The sequence below is a fragment of the Carettochelys insculpta genome, chromosome 18 (assembly GCF_033958435.1).
Source record: "Carettochelys insculpta isolate YL-2023 chromosome 18, ASM3395843v1, whole genome shotgun sequence".
Classification (NCBI taxonomy): Eukaryota; Metazoa; Chordata; order Testudines; family Carettochelyidae; genus Carettochelys; species Carettochelys insculpta.
In genome coordinates, this window is record NC_134154.1 from 16,030,960 (window position 1) to 16,052,313 (window position 21,354).

General features: G+C 46.8%; 1 protein-coding gene across 1 annotated transcript in view; it reads left to right on the forward strand.

Moving 5' to 3' along the window:
• The window catches only part of GALNT9 (polypeptide N-acetylgalactosaminyltransferase 9), a 299,274-nt gene that overhangs the window by 249,588 nt on the left and 28,332 nt on the right, over positions 1-21,354 (forward strand). Inside the window, exon 7 of the mRNA XM_075012730.1 lies at positions 20,051-20,236. Within this exon, the coding sequence (XP_074868831.1) occupies positions 20,051-20,236 (186 nt within the window). The remainder of the gene's footprint in view (positions 1-20,050; positions 20,237-21,354) is intronic.

A 21,354-nucleotide genomic window follows, 5' to 3' on the forward strand; every position in this document is an offset into this window, starting at 1 on the left:
CCAATGAACAAAGGAGACATATACCACACTGCACTAAATTACATAGTATTAGCTGACTACCCTTTTTTAAAGTCTAATTCCCTGAGCAGGTTCAAAGAGAAAAAGAATTATTTAATGTCAGGTTAACTTTATGATATTCTCTAAAATCAGCAAACAAAGCTAGTCCTTGGTAGAAAGGCTACTAGAATGATCAGGGGAATAGAGATCCTATTTTATGAGAGGCGATTAAAAAGACTTTGGCTTTTATAGTTCAGCAGCACCAAATCTGAGACAGGATGTGATTGCTCTCTGCAAATGCATTACAGGGGCTAAACACCAGGGAAGGAGACAGGCTGTTTAAGCTAAAGGACAAAGTTGGTGCAAGGACAAACGGATATAAATTCTAAGATGGAGCTTGACAAGTCTATGAACAGGATTATATGGTGGGATTGGCTGTGATGGCTGGGGACCAGACTCAATGACCCAAAAATTCTTTTCAGTCCTATGGACCTAGAAAGTAACTAGCAAACAGAGCGAGATACTCCTACCCTAATTATCAGTGTTAACGCCCATTAAAAGTATGTTCCTAGCATGACTACCAGCTGGACTACATGCTTAAGGAACTAGAAAACAGTGTAAATCATGATTAAACTGTATTTGCTTGGCAGTAGGAGACCATGCTAGAATGTTTTCACTTGCCTTGGGGGAATTCCCAGTGAGTTCATCTTTCACATTCTGTATTCTGCTAGGGTCAGAGATGAGTCATAGGGTTCTTCTGCATGCTTCCACCTTGAAGATTTTATGTTCTCTTGAAAGCAGTGAAACTTTCCCTTGACCTCATTAGGCATATTGCTGTGGCTTTTGCTTCAGTTGCATATGGTTTGCTGTGTGCTTAGATTTTGATTTTAGACAGCATTCTCAAAGGGGTCAACAAAGGCCGGAATATTTTTTATGGGAATGTATCTGTTACTTGTGGTGCATCTATACTGCAGTCCAGTCCCAGGATGTGATTGCAGCTCAGGTAGAATTAGTTTTACTCTGGACACCTTAGCTGCGTCTACACGTGCACGCTACTTCGAAGTAGCGGCACCAACTTCGAAATAGCGCCCGTGGCGTCTACACGCGTCGGGCGCTATTTCGAAGTTAACTTCGACGTTAGGCGGTGAGACGTCGAAGTCGCTAACCTCATGAGGAGATAGGAATAGCGCCCTACTTCGACGTTCAACGTCGAAGTAGGGACCGTGTAGACGATCCGCGTCCCTCAACATCGAAATTGCTGGGTCCTCCATGGTGGCCATCAGCTGGGGGGTTGAGAGATGCTCTCTCTCCAGCCCCTGCGGGGCTCTATGGTCACCGTGGGCAGCAGCCCTTAGCCCAGGGCTTCTGGCTGCTTCTGCGGCAGCTGGGGATCTATGCTGCAGGCACAGGGTCTGCAACCAGTTCTCAGCTCTGTGTATCTTGTGTTGTTTAGTGCAACTGTGTCTGGGAGGGGCCCTTTAAGGGAGCGGCTGGCTGTTGAGTCCGCCCTGTGACCCTGTCTGCAGCTGTGCCTGGCATCCCTATTTCGATGTGTGCTACTTTGACGTGTAGACGTTCCCTCGCTGCGCCTATTTCGATGTTGGGCTGAGCAACGTCGAAGTTGAACATCGACGTTGCTGGCCCTGGAGGACGTGTAGACGTTATTCATCGAAATAGCCTATTTCGATGTTGGCTGCACGTGTAGACGTAGCCCTTGAGTGTGAGAGCAATGAATCCATCACCTCCCTGGTTTCAGGAGGAATTGTATGACCCCCCCATTGAAGCCCATGCTGGTGTGGCTTAGCTCTGGTCTTGAGACGGCTAGCTCAGGTATGTTCTCATGAGCAGCAGTTGCACCCTGAAATTGCATACCTGCTACAGCCATGACTTCAGCTCCTTTCAGACAGAGCTCATTACAACTTTCATACCACAGACCCCATAATTAATCACTCTGAAAGGACCTCTTGATAAACCCAGAGAGAATGGTTTCTCTGTTGACAGGTAGCCAGATGAGCCAATGGGAAGAGAGAGGGGGAATTTTAAATAGAAGCAGTTACCTGTTGTGGGTCTTTTCTTTTGTGTGGCCAGAAAGGAAAGAGACAGAGATGCCTGAGCAGGTTTAAGAAATTCAGTAAACATCCCAGCCGCAAGGAAATCTGGACCTACAGATATGTACGTAGAAAGAAATTGTTTGGTCATGCACGATCAGGTTATTTTTTTTTATTTTGGGTTTCCTGCAGGACTTCTCAGGCTGGCTGAGGTACACCAACCCCCACCCTCCTTGTACACTTTAACTTTTACACTGAGTCCCAGGGAATTCTCTGTGCTTTAATCTAACTTTTTTTATCTTAGTTGCTCTATAACACCTAGCAACCCAGTATACTTTATCATGTAAATCTTTCATTTTGTTAATAAAGCACCTTTTTAAGGCAATTTTTGATTCCTCTGTCCTAGAGAAGGGTCTGTGTATATGCATGCCTAAAACTGAAAGGTGAGCTATCAGATTGCAGCTTAATTTTATCTCTTTGATTCCAAGCTCTTTCCTAAAGGAGGATTAAGATCTTGGTATTACCTACAAGGGGACATCCCAAGTGTGTCTTCCTGGGTTTTGAAGAGTGGTTTTCTCACGTGGGTGGTGGCAGCTCCCTCCCAAGGTCAGGGAATCTGTGATCTTGAGAAGCTTTTAAGCAGAAGCCTACAGAGGCAAGGTATTTTAAGGTCTCTTGAGCGCCTCCCCACACCGTTCACACTCAGAGTGCCAGAATGAGGAACAGTGGATGCACCTACAGTGGGCAGCATGTGTTTCTATTGGTGGTGCACATCCACACATGCATTGGTGCACATAACAAAATGTATTCTGCCCACAGATGGAAAAAATTAGAGAAAACACTGGCTGCAACCCAAACGATGTCCACTACTGACAAACACCAAGAAAATACAGACTAGAGTGCTAGCTCCTAAGATCATCTAAATCTTATGAAGAAGAGATTCCATCACCTTGAGCATCTGAATCAGATTAGTGGAAACATTGCAGTCATCCAGAGCAGTACTAACTTGATTTTCACTTTCCTCCACTTGTTTGCAAGGCTAGGCCAATTTATTTTCTGCTGTGGTATGCTGCTGATTGCTAAACAGGTACCTTCTGGTGCCCAGCGAGTAATGTACTTTTTTCCCTTTCCATTGCCTTCCTGAATTTCTTTTGAAATGTCTTTGATAGATTGAATTCAAAACATCACAGGTAGCGAACATTAGATCTCTGATAGGCTTTGCTTTGAAAATGTACGAAAAACTCAGATCAGTGGCTTTTGAGAATTCCCCTGCTAGGACTGCATAAATCGTGTGATGTCTGAGCACTACTAAAATCTCCACTCTCTGATCTGTTGGGGCTTTTTGTGCTGTGAGCAAAGTGAAAGCCTGGCATTCCCTGAAAGGCTACATGCATAACTGTCTTTGGGGTGCACCATTTAGGGGGAGTTCAAAATCATTTGAATTCAATACTAAGGAGCCCAGTCTTAGTGGGGCACAGCACCTGCTTTTCAGAGGAGCTGATCATCCACTTTTGTGCTGACTCAGATGGAAATGGCACCAGAAGTGCAACATGTTTTTGTCGTTATTGGTTGGGTGAAGCTGAGGAAAAGTTTACACCAGTGGCTCCCAACCTTTTCAGTAACACGGCACACTTCAGTGAGACAAAAAATTCCTTGGCACACCCACTTTTTTTAGCTGAATCGACTGCTCATAAATGTCACATTTACTTACATTTACTATGGTTGCACTCTTACTAGAGAGGTTTGCAACCCAGTAGTGTATACACCAAGCTAAACAAGGATCAAATGTGTTAAGGTTTCAAATCTACTTCTTAGACACTGAGCACAGACACATTTTCAAAATCTGATCAGCACCATGCTAGAGATGTTGAGTAAACAAGGAATCAAAGCAAGTCAGCTCCCCATTCTGCCAGCGCATTGGAGCCAGGGAATGGCATTTAAACCATGTCCCCACTCCAGCCAGGAGTAGGGGTGTTCAGCCTGCAGCTCGTTCAGGCCAGGAAGCAGCATTTCAGCTGCCTCCTGGTGTGAACAGGGTCCTGTGGGGTTGGCATTTCCTCTCATGACCAACCCTGTGCCAGCTGGAATTCAGGCAGCTTGCTGCTTGAGCCCCACCTGGCAGGGGGTCATCATCATCTCTCTCTCTCTCTCTCTTTCTCTCTCTCTCTCTCTCACACACACACACACACACACACACACACGAGGGCCACAAAGAGCCACTGGGAGGGGAAATTGAGAGAATTTCGCAGCACTCATGGACAGTTCTCACACAACACTGGTTGCAAACCACTTGTCTACACTAAAGGCGAAGGTCAAAATAAGATACGCAGCTCCAGCAACATGAATTAAGCTGGCCTCCTCCACTCTCTTACCTTTTGCATGAAAGAAGTAGTGGCTGCGACAAGTATTATCCCATTCAAGAATCAATCCCCTCAAGTGTGTCAGATCTCCAGCACAGGAGAAGCTGATTGCTAGCAGCAACCATGGGAAAGCTCTTAATTGTCCTATCTCAAGTAGGCACAGATAGCAGCAGGATGTAGATTTGTAACAGCTGAAATGAAGGGAAAACCACAAGACTTGGATGATCTTACATTTGGTCTGTTTTAGTTTGTCTGAGTGAGACTCCATGGGAAGACAAAGAGCTTTCTTTCAATAGGAATTAAGAAGGGGAGGGGAAATATGGAAGAAAATCTTCACGAGGTACGCAGGCAAGAGGGCAATGCATAGAAATAGCATGGGGCTAGACAGACTGAAGTCATAAGGAGATGGACCTATGAGCCTATGAACCTGTTGTGCAGCCCAACATTAAAACCTGTAGGTCAGCATTCTGCAAGGGACTCAGTAGAACATCTATTACTGTCCAGGCACTGCTAGCATCACTGTTTGTTGACATGAGTGCGTGAGATTCTGTGGACTACAAGCTGAACTTCTCCAATGCTGAAACAGAACTTGATGAACCATGGGAGGTCAATATTGTCTAGCAGCATTACCAACACTTCCACTGCTCACTGGGCCCTTGGAAGATGTTTAGGAGCAAATTAGAGCTAAAGAACAGCATGAACACTGAGACCCATGACGGGTGGCTGCAAACAAACTTCATGGGAGCACAGGAAACTTGGCCACACTTATAATAAATGGACATCCTGCTACAAGTTTGCCAGACCACAGATGTTGCTGAACCACGTCGTGCCAGACCGGAGAGGTTCAACCTGTAATATCACCTTTTTCTTAATGATGGGGCTTTATATAATAAGCACAGTACAAGGCAGCCATGGAGTGCCAAGCAATTATGGCTGAGGACATTAGTATTTGCAAAATGTACCAGGGAATCTTTAATATCTACGAAGATCAGATGGACAATCAAGTCTGTTCTTTTGGGTTCCTGTGAAATTCCCGTGCTCGCGGCAAGAGGAATTTAGTAAAAACAAAGGGTTGAAAAATTAAACTAGTATTTGTTAAACTAGTCTTAAAGCAGCTTGGAGATTATTAATGTGTAAAAGGCCTGACCTAGTTTCATGCAGAAGTCTCTGGCATGCACAGTATGCCTCCAAGATTAATTTGTCCCAGTACAGTATACAGCTGATATATGATACGAGTGTAAATCTGGCATGAATTATCTGAATAAATGCAACTGAATAAGGCCCATACTCTGCAGCTCCCTAAGGACAGTGTCACAGGTGCCTGTGGGATGCTTTCTTCAGCTCATAACTGCTGAATCAGGAGTACCAGAGTGTAAAGAAATCCCCCAATTGCTTCTGGGTTGAAAGTGCTTGGAGAACCCTTAGAAAAAAGTTGAAGCTTTGTTTTAATAAATTTGTGCTGTGGCTTCCAGTAAATGTGTGTGCTTCTGTAAAAGCAGTACAAATTCACAGTGAAGGGTGGTTACTTGGAAGCAAATCCAGAGCAGAACACTTGTTCTAAGGCCAACAAGCATTTTGGATACTTCTTCTTCTGCAGTTGCCTTAATGGAAAGGTTTTATTAATGGAGGGGTCTGCTGCTGTGTTTGAGCTACATAAGAACATAAGAACATAAGAATGGCCATACTGGGTCAGACCAAGGGTCCATCCAGCCCAGTATCCCGTCTGCCGACAGTGGCCAATGCCAGGTGCCCCAGAGAATGAGAACAGAAGACAATGATCAAGTGATTTATCTCCTGCCATCCATCTCCTGCCCTTGTACTGAAGGCTGGGGCACCATACTTTACCCCTGGCTAATAGCCATTTATGGACCTAACCTGCAAAAATTTATCGAGCTCTTTTTTAAACCCTAATAGAGTCCTGGCCTTCACAGCCTCCTCCGGCAAGGAGTTCCACAGGTTGACTGTGCGCTGTGTGAAGAAAAATTTCCTTTTATTAGTTTTGAACCTACTACCCATCAATTTCATGTGGTGTCCCCTAGTTCTTGTATTATGGGAAAAGGTAAATAATTTTTCTATATTCACTTTCTCCACACCATTCATGATTTTATATATCATATCACCCCTCAATCGCCTCTTTTCCAGACTGAAAAGTCCCAGTCTCTCTAGCCTCTCCCTATATGGGACCCGTTCCAAACCCCTAATCATCTTAGTCGCCCTTTTCGGAACTTTTCTGAACCTTTTCTCATGCCAATATATCTTTTTTGAGATGAGGAGACCACATCTGCACACAGTACTCAAGATGTGGGCGTACCATAGTTTTATATAGGGGAAGTATGATATCTTTTGTCTTATTATCTATCCCTTTTTTAATAATTCCTAACATCCTATTTGCTTTACTAACTGCCGCTGCACACGGCGTGGATGTCTTCAGAGAACTATCCACTATAACTCCAAGATCCCTTTCCTGATCTGTCATAGCTAAATTTGACCCCATCATGTTGTACGTGTAATTTGGGTTATTTTTTCCAATGTGCATTACCTTACACTTACCCACATTAAATTGCATTTGCCATTTTGCTGCCCAATCACTCAGTTTGCTGAGATCTTTTTGTAGTTCTTCACAATCCCTGTGAAGCATGTTACAAATTTCAAAGCATGATACAGATTTCTCTTTGTTATTATTCTGGTCTTTCCTTCCAGACCGGGCATTCAGAAAGCCAGCTGTATCCCAGGCTGTGTAGTTACCATGCATATGAAGGCAGTCAGGACTGAGGGACAGAACAGGGTCAAACCTGAAGCCAAGAATATGGTCTGTGTCTACAGTGGATTAGGAGTAGTAGAACGTGAGCTGGTTACAGCAGTCTGAAGGTGTTTGCTTCCTAGTAGCTCTGCAGATTGGATTTGAGACCTGCTGGGCCTTGCTGAAAGGCAATGGAAGTCGCAAACGCACAGGCCAGCCTACAGGTGGGCAAGGAGGGCAGTTGCACAGGGTCTTGGATCTCAGTTCATCTCCACTGTTCCTTCAGCAGTGGCAGCAGCCTGAGCACTGTACCCCTTTGAACTGCTGCAGCACTGGCACTCTATGCAGCTGAGGGTGGGGCCGCGGGAAAGCCAGTGCTGCAGTCAGTCTGGCACTAAGAGCTGACCACCATAGGCCCCACCTGCCACTGTTGGTCCTCCTGCCCTGTCTGGGCATGGACCTGGGTCCCTCCCACTTTGAGCTTGGCCTCCACTGCAAGCACACACCCAAGGCAGACTGATTTTCTTTTTCTACTATAACCATACCTGCTAAACAGATGACTCCTAAATAACAGTGTTGGCAGCACAAAACCATATCATGAGGGCACTTGTTGAAGTGTGTATGTAGGAATAATCTCCAGCCTCAGTTGCTTTGGCAATGTAAGTGAATTCCTTCCCTCGGTACTTTAAAACTCACATAAAGCATTTGGATTAACTGTAATTTTCTAAAGAAAAACAAATAATTTTATGCAATGGACTCAATGGACAAATATTTTCAGAAAGGGGATCTCAAGGGCCAAATGGCTAACAATAATATGGGACACATTTCAATTCAAAGAGATTTAAGCCCCTGTAGAGCAAGCCTGTAATTTGTAAGAGTTTCTTCACAGTTGGGAGCACCCTGGCTGCAAATTATTCAGCAATGTTCTAAATTCCGGGAGGTTTCTGAGCACTAACTCACATCTAGTGGGGCATGGCAGGACTGGAAATTTCTCTGAGCTGCTCTGAGAGCATCTAGAGATAACTTCCTCTCCAAGCACTCTAGGGCAACAAGAGCTACATCTACACGTGAATGCTACATCGAAATAAGAATAACGTCTACACTTCCTCCAGGGCTGGTGCCGTCGACATTCAACATTGACGTTGGGCAGCACTACATTGAAGTAGGCGCTGCAGGGGAGCGTCTACACACCAAAGCGGCCCACATCGAAATAAGGGTGCCAGGAACAGCTGCAGACAGGGTCACAGGGCGGACTCAACAGCAAGCCGCTCCCTTAAAGGGCCCCTCCCAGACACACTTGCACTAAATAGCACAAGATCTGCAGAGCCGCCAACTGGTTGCAGACCCTGTGCATGCAACATGGATCTCCAGCTGCAGCAGCAGCAGCCAGAAGCCCTGGGCTAAGGGCTGCTGCACACGATGACCACAGAGCCCCACAGGGGCTGGAGAGAGCGTCTCTCAACCCCTCAGCTGATGGCCGCCAAGGTGGACCCCGCTATTTCGATGTTGCGGGATGCGGATCGGCTAGACGTGCCCTACTTCGACATTCAACGTTGAAGTAGGGCTCTATTCCCATCTCCTCATGAGGATAGCAACTTCGACGTCTCGCTGCCTTATGTCGATTTCAACTTCGAAATAGCGCTTGCCACGTGTAGACGTGGCGGGCGCTATTTCGAAGTTGGCGCGGCTACTTCGAAGTAGCCGGCACGTGTAGACGTGGCTAAGAAGTGCTATACTGCATTTGAGTCTATCTAGCTCAGAATCCTCTTTCCCAGCCCTGGCCAGATATAAAGCTGGCCACATTTTGTTTCAAACTATTTTTTGGATGAATATGGCTTTTGAACCAAAATGGACACTTTGCTTGGTTTGGCCAACATTGTCCTGTATGTCAGTGAAAAACAAAAATATTGGTCCAAATATTTTGGTTTCAGTTAAAAGTATGGACTTTCAAAACCTTAACATTTTGACCAAAATCAATTTTTTTAATCAGTAATTATTTTTGAAAACTGTTTTGCGGTTTTATTTTTTGTTGAAAAGATTAAGAAGTTTCACTGGAAATTTTGAAAAGAAAATTAACAGAAATGAGTTCAAAATGTCCTGCAAGTAATAACAATAACTGATATTTTTGAGCAATTCTAGCTAGTACTAGCCAGTATCAGCTACTTCACAGGAAAGTGTGAGAAATTCTGAATCAAGTAATTATAGGGAAAGCTGCCTCCTGGGCAAATTCCTTCCTAAACTTCCAGAGTTAAACTTTGCCTTATGCCAGGAAGCGTGAGCTTTTTTATGTTTTTGGTTTTGGTTTTGGTTTTTTCCCCTTCCAAGCTGCCCATTGTGTACTTTATTTTGATTTCCTAGAACTTCACTGATGCACAGAAACAAATTAAGGATCAAGGAAAGCACACCATTGCTTGAGTTTTGCTTAGTGAATGAAAACAAAGTCTGAATGCTGAAATTTCTTTGGTATCTACGATATGATGTTTGGGTTAATTAATCACAGTGCAGTGTACAATAAATATTTTCCTATACATCAGCATAGCTCAGGTCGAGTTTATAATTGGCACCATTAAGTTTTGCGGCCTCAAACACAAACAGTATCATTCAGATAGTAATTTTGCACTGCTGCGAATACTTGTCCTTTTTAATACTTAATAAGTCTGCTTATGTTGCAAATAGCAAATTTGACTGAGATAATTAGCAGCAGAAACACCTAGGTAACGTGACAATGGTGACATTGATATTGCTATCAGTTTTGTCTATGGCTGCCTAAAAAACAATATTCAACCAGGCAATCAGCTGCACTTGGGAAATAAACTGACTGCCTTTTGGCACTACTTAATCATATCTTCAAACATCATGCCAGGTGGCACACACTGACGCCCAGCTGGAGCCAACACCCCTCTTGATTAGTGGCTGCACTAAGAAATTCATGGAAGAAAAGCAAGGAGGAAGTCACCTTTCATAGCCATTATTGCTACTCTGCAGAGGCTACAGCCTCCATGTGCTGTCCAGGGCAGAGCAGCCAGGCCTGTACGCATTCCACTTTTCAACTCTTTGTACCATTCCCCATTGCAGGTCCCCAAGGAGAGGGCAGCAGGATTTACTACTCAGGAATTGATTTCTATCCATGAATGCAAAACATCTAGTCCTATTTGTAAGGACACACAAGCTTGCAGTGGGATAATGAGGGAGTGGGACAAATAATTCCCATGTTCCCAATGAGTTAACCTTGAAATAAAATACAGTACAGATTGAAACTTTCAAAACCAGGACTCTCTGGTCTGGCAGGTCCACAGATGTTCCCAGACCAGAGAGCCCCAGTGGCTGGGGGGTCAGGCAGCAGAAAGGTCTGTGGCTTGGAGCCCTGCTGAGGTTTGGAGTTCAGCTGAGACCCGTGGCAGCGGGGCTGGCGGCCAGGAGCCTAGCTAGGGCAGGCAGCCCAAGTGGAGCAGGCAGTAATGTTGCTGGCAGCTGGGCCAGCAGCCTGAGTGGGGCTGGCAGCCCAGCCAGAGATGGAAGAGTAGCCAATCTGCAGGGCCAGCTAACAGGGCAAAGAGGGGTAGCTGGGGCCTGGAGTGGAGCCTGGATTAGGGGGATTGGAATGGACCTCCCCTGGACCAGCAAACTCCTTTGTTCGGAACTGGTCAGGTCCTGAGGATACTGCTCCAAATAAGTTCAACCAGTACTATTATTTGATACAGGCAACTGAGAAGCGGCTGGGTGACTGACAATAGAGACACACTGCTGCTCAGATCCCTCAACTAGTCCAGTGGGCCATGGCCTCTGGCAGCTCTCTGGAGACTCCCAGACTTGGGAAGGCTGAGCATCTTGTACTTCCTCCTGTGGAATAACAACACTCTCATCTCCAAAGATTAGCCTGGAAAGTCTGAGGTTCCCCCACTGATAGATAGTGCAAGGACGAGCCCAATGCAAGCCTTTCTAGAGAACAGAATAAAATGCACAGCTGGGTCTCACATATTGGACAGCCCAAGATTTTGTTTCAAGAACAAATGGTTGGCTAAATGCCTTAGTTTGCTCCCATTTCTTTTGTACCTTCTTTGTCCTGGTGGTTCCAACCTTACAGCTGGACAGCTCTCAATGGGTGAACCATAGAGGGGCTCATTTCAGAACACTTCCCTGTTGTTTCTGTGTCTTTTGTTTTTAGACAGATGGAACCACTGTACTATATCTGGGCCATCCTAAATCATGTTAGGGGAATTAGAACCTGATTGGGTCCTGTGTTAAATAGTCTTGAAGAAGACATTCCCTGTAGCATGTCTCATGAAAAAAGTTAATGAGCAAAGAACATTCCTTGGCTCCGGAGCCGTGTCTACACGTGCACGCTACTTCGAAGTAGCGGCACTAACTTCGAAATAGCGCCCGTCACGGCTACACGCGTCGGGCGCTATTTCGAAGTTAACTTCGACGTTAGGTGGCGAGACGTCGAAGTCGCTAACCCCATGAGGGGATAGGAATAGCGCCCTACTTCGACGTTCAACGTCGAAGTAGGGACCGTGTAGTCGTTGCGCATCCCGCAACGTCGAAATTGCGGGGTCCTCCATGGCGACCATCAGCTGAGAGGTTGAGAGACGCTCTCTGCAGCCCCTCAGCTCAATGGTGGCCGCGTGGAGCAGCCCCTTAAAGGTCCCCTGCCCCTCCCTTCCTGTGCAGGAAGCTGAGGGAACGTGCAGGCAGCAGCCCAGACACGCGGCCAGCCTGCACGTCCCTCAGCAGCCACAGGACCATCAATGGCCGCCCGGCAGCCTCCCCAGCGCCCCCAGGGAACCCCCCCCCCAAGGGGAGCCAGGGCAGCCAGCCCAGCCAGGCGGGCAGCCAGGCTGGCAAGCGGCAGCAGGGCCCCTCCAGGACGGAGGCCGAGCTGCGGGACCTGCTGGGGCTCTGGAGCGAGGAGGAGGTGCTCCAGGTAATGGGGAGCAAGAGGCGGAACGCGGATGTGTTCGCTCGGCTGGCCGATGGCCTGGCTGCCCGGGGTCACCCTGCCCGCACTCCTGATCACGTCAGGCGTAAGGTGAAGGAGCTGCGGCAGGGTTACGCCCAGGCCCGGGATGCGGCCAGCCGATCTGGGGCTGCCCCTGTCACTTGCCCCTTTTACAGGGAGCTCAGGGACATCCTGGGCCCCCGGCACACCTCCTCCCCTCTGGCCACCCTTGATACTTCGGCCGACGAGCCGCAGCAAGCCCTTCAGCCGGAGTCCGCCCCGGAGATAAGCCCCGCACCCCGGGGGCCCCCCACGGAGCCCACCCCCGGGACATCGCGGCAGGAGGAGGAGGAGGAGGAGGAGGGGGGCTCCTCCTCCGCAGAATCCGGGCTGCAGATCCTCCTCCTGCCATCCCGGAGCAGCAGCCGGGCCTAGGCCCCCCGGGGATCTCCAGACCGTGGGAGTGGACCGACAGGTATGTACCCCCCTCTGGTGTACACCCCTGGGCTTGAGGGGCGGGGGTTAATAGATATGTGTCCAGGGCCCCCCACATGCTCACATGGCCATGGCCCCAAGGACAGCAGGGCCATGTCCCTCACAGCAGTGCATCAGCCCCTGCCCCCACCCCACCCCGCACGACAGTGCCATGCCCCATCCCCGGGGCAGGGGGGAGCGGAACCTCGAGGGGCCTCCCGCATGGCATGGATCAGGGCAAGCCCTGCTCCTGCCGGGAGGGCTGGGTGGACCTCTGGCTGCTGCTGCTGCTGCTGCTGCTGCTGCTGGGGGTCCATGCCTGCGTTGCCCGGGGTCTGTGTGCCTATGGCTCTGCATACCGCGTGCTGTGCAGGCTGAGTGTGTCTGGGAGGGGCCCTTTAAGGGAGCGGCTAGCTGTTGCCCCGGAAGCGCTAGTCCGCCCTGTGACCCTGTCTGCAGCTGTGCCTGGCATCCCTATTTCGATGTGTGCTACTTTGGCATGTAAGCTGCGTCTACACGTGCACGCTACTTCGAAGTAGCGGCACCAACTTCGAAATAGCGCCCGTCGCGTCTACACGTGTCGGGCGCTATTTCGAAGTTAACTTCGACGTTAGGCGGCGAGACTTCGAAGTCGCTAACCTCATGAGGGCTACGTCTACACGTGCACCCAACTTCGAAATAGGCTATTTCGATGAATAACGTCTACACGTCCTCCAGGGCCGGCAACGTCGATGTTCAACTTCGACGTTGCTCAGCCCAACATCGAAATAGGCACAGCGAGGGAACGTCTACACGCCAAAGTAGCACACATCGAAATAAGGGAGCCAGGCACAGCTGCAGACAGGGTCACGGGGCGGACTCAACAGCAAGTCGCTCCCTTAAAGGGCCCCTCCCAGACACACTTTCATTAAACAGTGCAAGATACACAGAGCCAACAACTAGTTGCAGACCCTGTATATGCAGCACGGACCCCCAGCTGCAGCAGCAGCAGCCAGAAGCCCTGGGCTAAGGGCTGCTGCCCACGGTGACCACAGAGCCCCGCAAGGGCTGGAGAGAGAGTATCTCTCAACCCCCCAGCTGATGGCCGCCATGGAGAACCCCGCTATTTCGATGTTGCGGGACGCGGATCGTCTACACGTCCCTACTTCGATGTTGAACGTCGAAGTAGGGCGCTATTCCCATCCCCTCATGGGGTTAGCGACTTCGACGTCTCGCCGCCTAACGTCGATTTCAACTTCGAAATAGCGCCCAACACGTGTAGACGTGACGGGCGCTATTTCGAAGTTACTGCCGCTACTTCGAAGTAGCGTGCACGTGTAGACGCAGCTGAGGAGATAGGAATAGCACCCTACTTCGAAGTTCAACGTCGAAGTAGGGACCGTGTAGACGATCCGCGTCCCGCAACGTCGAAATTGCTGGGTCCTCCATGGCGGCCATCAGCTGGGGGGTTGAGAGATGCTCTCTCTCCAGCCCCTGCGGGGCTCTATGGTCACCGTGGGCAGCAGCCTTTAGCCCAGGGCTTCTGGCTGCTTCTGCGGCAGCTGGGGATCTATGCTGCAGGCACAGGGTCTGCAACCAGTTGTCAGCTCTGTGTATCTTGTGTTGTTTAGTGCAACTGTGTCTGGGAGGGGCCCTTTAAGGGAGCGGCTGGCTGTTGAGTCCGCCCTGTGACCCTGTCTGCAGCTGTGCCTGGCATCCCTATTTCGATGTGTGCTACTTTGACGTGTAGACGTTCCCTCGCTGCGCCTATTTCGATGTTGGGCTGAGCAACGTCGAAGTTGAACATCGACGTTGCCGGCCCTGGAGGACGTGTAGACGTTATTCATCGAAATAGACTATTTCGATGTTGGCTGCACATGTAGACGTAGCCGTAGACGTTCCCTCGCAGCACCTATTTCGATGTGGTGCTGCGCAACGTCGAAGTTGAACATCGACGTTGCCAGCCCTGGAGCACGTGTAGACGTTACTCATCGAAATAGCCTATTTCGATGTAGGCTTCACGTGTAGATGTAGCCCGGGTGCTGGAAACATCAGTTGGTATCATGGGTTCTCATCACCCATGAAGCCGAGGTCCTACACATGTTTAAAATAGGCATCCAAAAATGGACACATCCAGAATGAGTCACCAAGTTTGGAACATGTGGGTCTTAAATTCTCAGTATCTTTGGTTCTTCATCTTTGAAATGAGGATTTCGATGCTACTCACCTGAGTAAGGCACTTTGAGAGCTCTGAGTGAGAGCTGCTGTGTCAGTGCTAAGTTTTATCAGATGTGGAATGAATATGGGATATGTCTTATACAAAAGGACATTTGAAGGGGTCCCTGGAGAACTGACTACAGTCTGAGTGACAGTAGCTCAGAACTATCTTGTCCATTTCATGTGCTGAAACATTCTCGTTCTCGGCATCTTTGATCACGTCTCACAAAGGGTTCATGTGACTCATCTTCAGCAGATATCTGGTTCCTGCTCAGAGGATGGGAGAAGCGGGGAGACAAGAATGAAATGCAAAGCAATCTGAGTGCTGGCAGAGGGGTAAACATGCAAATTTGCACTGTCTGCTAAACTGCACATAGCATGTTTGACAGGGCAAGTGTTCTGCACCCTGAGGCATTATTATTAATATTATTATTTGGTGCTGTTTTCTTCAAAGTTTGATGCCCTGGTCCCCTGCGGATTTCATCGGGGGAGAATTCATCACTAGGAAATGACTAGTCATGTTGAATCTATAGATGAGCTAAGCAATTTCTCTTAATGCTGTGGTTCAGTACCTTTTAGTCTCTCTATTTTGTTTCAGTGTCAGTGTTAGAGAGAAATAAATCTATCACTCACATAATGTATTTCTTCTTGGTCTCAAAATATGTAAATAAAAATTACAAGGTCATTAACCATATCAAGAGAAGGAAAATGTACAATATATTACACAGCTGAACCCCAAGCTCAGTGGAACAAATAGCAATATACTGAGTGTACTGAGCATTTCCCTTACCGGGGGTGTGGGAAGCGTACTTTCCCTTCACAGTGGAAGTTCTAGGCATACGTCAGCGTGTTCCATTTATCAAATGCAAATTTCCATGGCCGGTAATTTACTAGTCCACAACTAGAAGGGCAATAAATAAATGAATATCATCTAACAAACTATTTTTTTAAAAAGCAGTGTAGGGGATCAGGATTTGCTCTGCCATTCTCCAAGCAATTTGTCTGATTTTCTTTCTGAAGGGGCATGTGATGTGTAATGTACATATGCCCTCATCTTTTTACCTGTGTGGAAATGGAGCTGTTATTCTCAGCAGTATATGGCCTTGGGAAGCGATGGAGTCTTACTTATATTTGAAGATGTCTTGGATTGTTTATGGCTGGACTAAGACTTCAAATGCAGGTTGAGATGCATAAGCTTCATCAGCATAGTGGTAGTGCTAGGTGGCTCTGTAATCAGAGAGACACCTCTTTCCCTCTCTGCTTTCCCTTGGCTTTATCAGCTGGCTTATGCTAGCATCTGATTATGTATTACGCTGTCCACAGAGCAGGGAGCTGGAGCCAATGCTCTGTTCATTTCCCACTCCTTTTTTGCCCATGTACTCCTGGATGAAGTAAGTGGATGAGCAGCACCTGCTACACTTACCCAATGAAACCTAAGGCCTACACAGGTAGAACCATAGACTCATAGGGCTGGAAAGGACCTCAGGAGATCATTGAGTTCAGCCCCCTGCTTCAAGCAAGATCAACCCCCACTAAGTCATCCCAGCCAGGACTGTGTCAAGCCAGGACTTAAAAACCTCTAAGGATGGAGATTCCCCGCCTCTCTATGCAATGCATTCCAGTGCTTCACCACCCTCTTGGTGAAGTAGTTTCTCCTAATATCAAAGCTATTCCTCTCCTTCTGTAACTTCAGACTATTGTTCCTTGGTCTGCTATATGATGCCACTGAGAACAGTTTCTCTCCATCCTCTGTAGAGCTCCCCTTTATGACATTGAAGGCTGCCACTAAATCACCCCTCAGTCTTCCCTTCTGCAAACTAAATACACCCAAATCCCTCAGTCTCTCCTCATAGGTCATGTGCTCCAGCCCCTTAATCATTTTTCTTGCCCTCTGCTGAACCTGCTCAAGCAAATCCACATCCTTTCTTTACTGGAGGCCCAAAACTGGATGCAATGCTCTAGATGTGGCCTCACCAGTTCCGAATAGAGAGGAACAACAACTTCTCCAGATCTGCTTGAAATGCTCCTCCTAATGCACCCTAATATGCTGTTAGCCTTCTTGGCTACAAGAGCATACTGTTTACTCATATCCAGCCTTTCATTCACCATAATCCCTAGGTCCCTTTCTGCTGTACTGCTGCTTAGCCAGTAAGTCCCCAGCCTATAACAATGCTTGGGATTCTTCCATCACAAGTTTAGGACTCTACACATCTCCTTGTCCAACCACATCAGATTTCTTTTGGCCCAATCCTACAATGTATCCAGGTCACTCTGGATCCTATCTGTACCTTTGAATGCATCTACTTCTCCCCTAGCTTGGTGTCAGCCATAGACTTGCTGAGGGTACGTTTGGTCCGTCATCCAGGTCATTAATAAAAATGTTGAACAACACAGGCCCCAGAACTGAGTCTTGCAGCACTCCACTTGAAACAGACCACCATCCAGATCATTGACCACTACCCACTGGGCCCAACCGGCAAGCCAGCTTTCCATCCATCTTATAGTCCATCTGTCAAATCCATACTTTCTTAACTTATGGGCAAGAATGCTGTGGGAGACTGTATCAAAAGCTTTGCTGAAGTCAAGGTATATCACATCCACCAACTTCCCCATGTCCACAGAGCCTGTTACCTCATCATAGAAGCTAATAAGATTAGTCAGGCATGACTTGCCCTTGGTGAATCCATGTTGACTACTTTTGATCACTTTCCCTTCTTCCAAGTGCTCCAAAATGGATTCCTTGAGGATCCCCTCCATTATTTTCCCAAGGACTGAGGTAAGACTGACCGGTCCAGGATTGTCCTTCTTTCCCTTTTTAAAGATGGGCGCTACAGTTACCTTTTTCCAGCCATCTGGGATCTCTCCTGATTTCCTGAGTCTTCAAAGATAATGACCAAAGGCTCAGCAATGACATCTGCCAATTCCCTCAGTACCCTTAGGTGCATTAATCCAGACCCAGGGATGTGTGTACATCTAGTTTTTCTAGGTAGCTCTTAACTCATTCCTTCCCCACTGAGGGCTGCCTTCCACCTTCCCATACTGCATTGTCTAGCCCTGCAGTGTGGGAGCTATCCTTGTCTGTGAAGACTGAGGCAAAAAAAGCATTGAGTACTTTAGCTTTTCTTACATCATCTGTTACCTCTCTTATACAGTAACAGCCCCACACCTTCCATGATAACCCTCTTATTGGTAACTTGCCTGTAGAAACCCTTCATGTTACCTTTCACATCCCTTGCCAGCTGCAGTTCCAACTGTGCTTTCGCTTACCTGATTACTGCCTGGCATTCTCCAGCCATATGTTTATACTTCTCCTTTGTCATCTGTCCATGTTTCCACTTCCTATGCACATCCTTTTTGAATTTAAGCTCCCCAAGGATTTCCCTGTTAAGCCAAGCTGGTTGCCTACCATATTTGCTTTTCTTACTATGCAGCAGAATAGTTTGTTCTTGTGCCTTCAGTATCGGAGGGGTAGCCGTGTTAGTCTGGATCTGCAAAAGCAACGAAGGGTCCTGCGGCATCTTATAGGCTAACAGAAATGTATGAGCATAAGCTTTCGTGGGCAAAGACCATGAAAGCTTATGCTCATACATTTCTGTTAGTCTGTAAGGTGCCACAGAACCCCTCTTTGCTTTTGCCTTCAGTAAGACTTCTTTAAAATACTGTTTTAACCCTCTCTGCTTTGTTCAAGGTATGTGTATACAGCAGCTAGGTGGGGTATTTTCAAGCCCAGGCAGATGTATATGTATTCACTCTGCTCGAGTGAGCACTTGAAAGGGGCAGCATGATCATGGCAGCCTTACATACCCAAGGAACCAGGCAAGATTGTTTTCAGGCTTTGTACAGAACAGTTCAATATAGACACTAGAGTTTTATTCCCAAACAGCCATTCCAAATGGGTAGGCCAGCGATGGTTCCTTGTGGGATAAAGACAGAGAAACACTTTTATTTTAAAGAGCGAATTGTGGAAGTGCAAAGCGCTGAAGCTTACAGAGGCCACTTTTTAAAAAGGAAGAATAGCCTGACTTTCAAAATCACAGTGTGGGTTTGCATAGTGGGAAATTGAAAGTGACGTGTCGCTTGGTTTCTGTTTACATTTCTCATGCCCCTACTCTTTCCTTCCCTGCCCTGTGTAACCGAAGGGCAAATTTCAGAGGTGGAAGAAGTATCCAAATAGTTGCTTGTGTAAAAGTGCAGCTGCTTTTGCTTCTGGATACTTGAGTACAATCAAGATGTGACACATTTGTGTGTGTACTTTGACAGAAGTAGTCTTCCAGAGGGACACCAGTGAGTTGTATTTAAATACATTCCCACCTCCCCTCCCCCAGCACTGTACTTTTTGGGTACTTTTTCACTTATGGAAAATTTCAAGCTCCTACATACTCCAGTGCTGAATGCCCCATCTGATATTTTCCATGCCCACTGCATTGAACTCACATAGCTCATTTCAGAAATGTGCATTCCTGAGGTACTGGAAACTAATTAGTTCATATGGAAATTTGTGCAGGGAAGACCCCACATACCGCACTGCCCCGTGTACACAAGCACACAACCCATAAATGCAATGACTGTCAGGGTTAGATTCTCAACTACTTTTAATGGACCTGTGTCAGTTTACACTACCCACATTTGGTCCCTAATATCCAGGTGTTTCCATTTCTCATGCAGTTGCTGCTTTGCCTACAGGCTCAGAGAGCACTGACTCTCTCAAGTCACCACAGACTGATGTCTCACTTGCATACAATAACTTACACTGTGACAAAGCCCATCTTCTACCTCAGTGGGTCCTGCTGTTTTAGGTGGATTTTTTGTCACAGCAGCCCTCCATTTCAGCTTGCTGTTGATTGAGCTACTCTTATCGTTGGCCAGCAAGGGGAAAAGTGGGGAAACCAAATTCCATAGACTCTGGAGCCCCTCAAAGTCAAGCGGTACAGAGCAGGACGTGGAGCCTTTTTAACCAGTCCCAACTAGTTCTTAATTGGCCCCAGGTGTTCTGATTAGTCTGACTCACTTGACACCAGGATCTTTCTAACTGGCACCAGATGCTTTAATTGTCTTGATTGCCCTGATTGATTCTGGCCAGTTCCTGTTAGTTCTGGATTATCTTCTGTTTGTTTACACTGGGAACAGGGACCTATTTAATCTGGGGCTAGTATAGTTCCCTTCTGGCACTCTTCTGCACCCCCTGGCCTGAATGTGTTACATCACAGTCACGTCAGCCACTTTTGTGGGAAAAGTTCTTTCTTGTTTCATGTTTTTGTTGTTGTTGTTGTTGTTGTAACCACCACCTCCCTCATAGGTCTGGCAATGCGGAGGAAGCATGGAGGTGTTACCTTGCTCTAGAGTTGCCCATATTGAACGCACAAAGAAACCTTACAACAACGACATTGATTACTATGCAAAGCGCAATGCCCTGCGGGCTGCTGAGGTCTGGATGGATGACTTCAAGTCTCATGTTTACATGGCATGGAACATTCCAATGACGGTGAGTGGAGAACACCGGAGTGAAGGTGAGACAGCTATGGATCACTGGTCTAAGTTACCTCTTTTTCCATGGGGTGGCACTGCTAAGTCCATCACCTGCTAACTTTCGTAGCAGCAAATATTTGAAATAAAGAACTCTGTCATATTTATTTGTTTCCCCAGAATAAATTCAATAGCATATTGATGCGCGATGACCCAAATTGATGGCCTAAACCTAACACAGTGAACTGAACCTAGTTGATTCTTGGGACGAAGTCATTCATTTATGAGTTCATTGATCTTTGAGCTACTCAAATATTACACAGATAAGCACCCTGAAATGTCTGAAAATAAATACCATGGTGTGTGATACACATACGCATGCTGAGCCTGATTCTTCACTGTTTTTACACCAGTTTACTCTGGAGTGTTTAAATGGAGCTTATCAGCATAGAATATTGTTCTAGCTTTGTAGTTTGGTCTCTGTTCTGTAAGCATGGCTATGTGCTTATATACTACCTACCACAATAGACCCTAATATTGTTTGGGTTCTTTAAACACTAATGTCATATAAGTAAAATGGTACAGTGAATTAAGTTCCAGTTTACCTCATAAATATATCATTTAACATATATCCATTGTGCACAATTCATCTACAAGATGAGAATTTAGAATGTTATATAGGAATTTGTTCATTTGTCCATATACAGGTTGAACCTCTCTAGTCCAGCACTCTCTCATCTGGCAATATCCGTAATGCAATATGATTTTAGTTAACCAGATGACCACTTATCATGGGTGCAGCCAAGTTTTCTGTACTCCCATAAAGTTTGTTTACAGCCACCAGTCCTGGCTCCCAGTGTCTGTGCTGTTATTTAGTTGTAACTTACCCCTTAATGTCTTCTAAGTGCCCAGTAAGTAACTCAAGTGTTGGCAGCATGCTAGGAAATATTGATCTCCTGTGATTCTCCTAATTCTTTGTCCGGCACCAGTCAGGTCCCAAAGGTGCCAGACAAAAGAGGTTTAACCTCTACTAACTTTGTTTGCTTGATGGTTTCCACAAATGAATGTTGAGAGTAGAAGAAGGCATTTAGATAAACACTTACTCCCAAACATGATTTTTTTAAAGAGCTCTGTTCC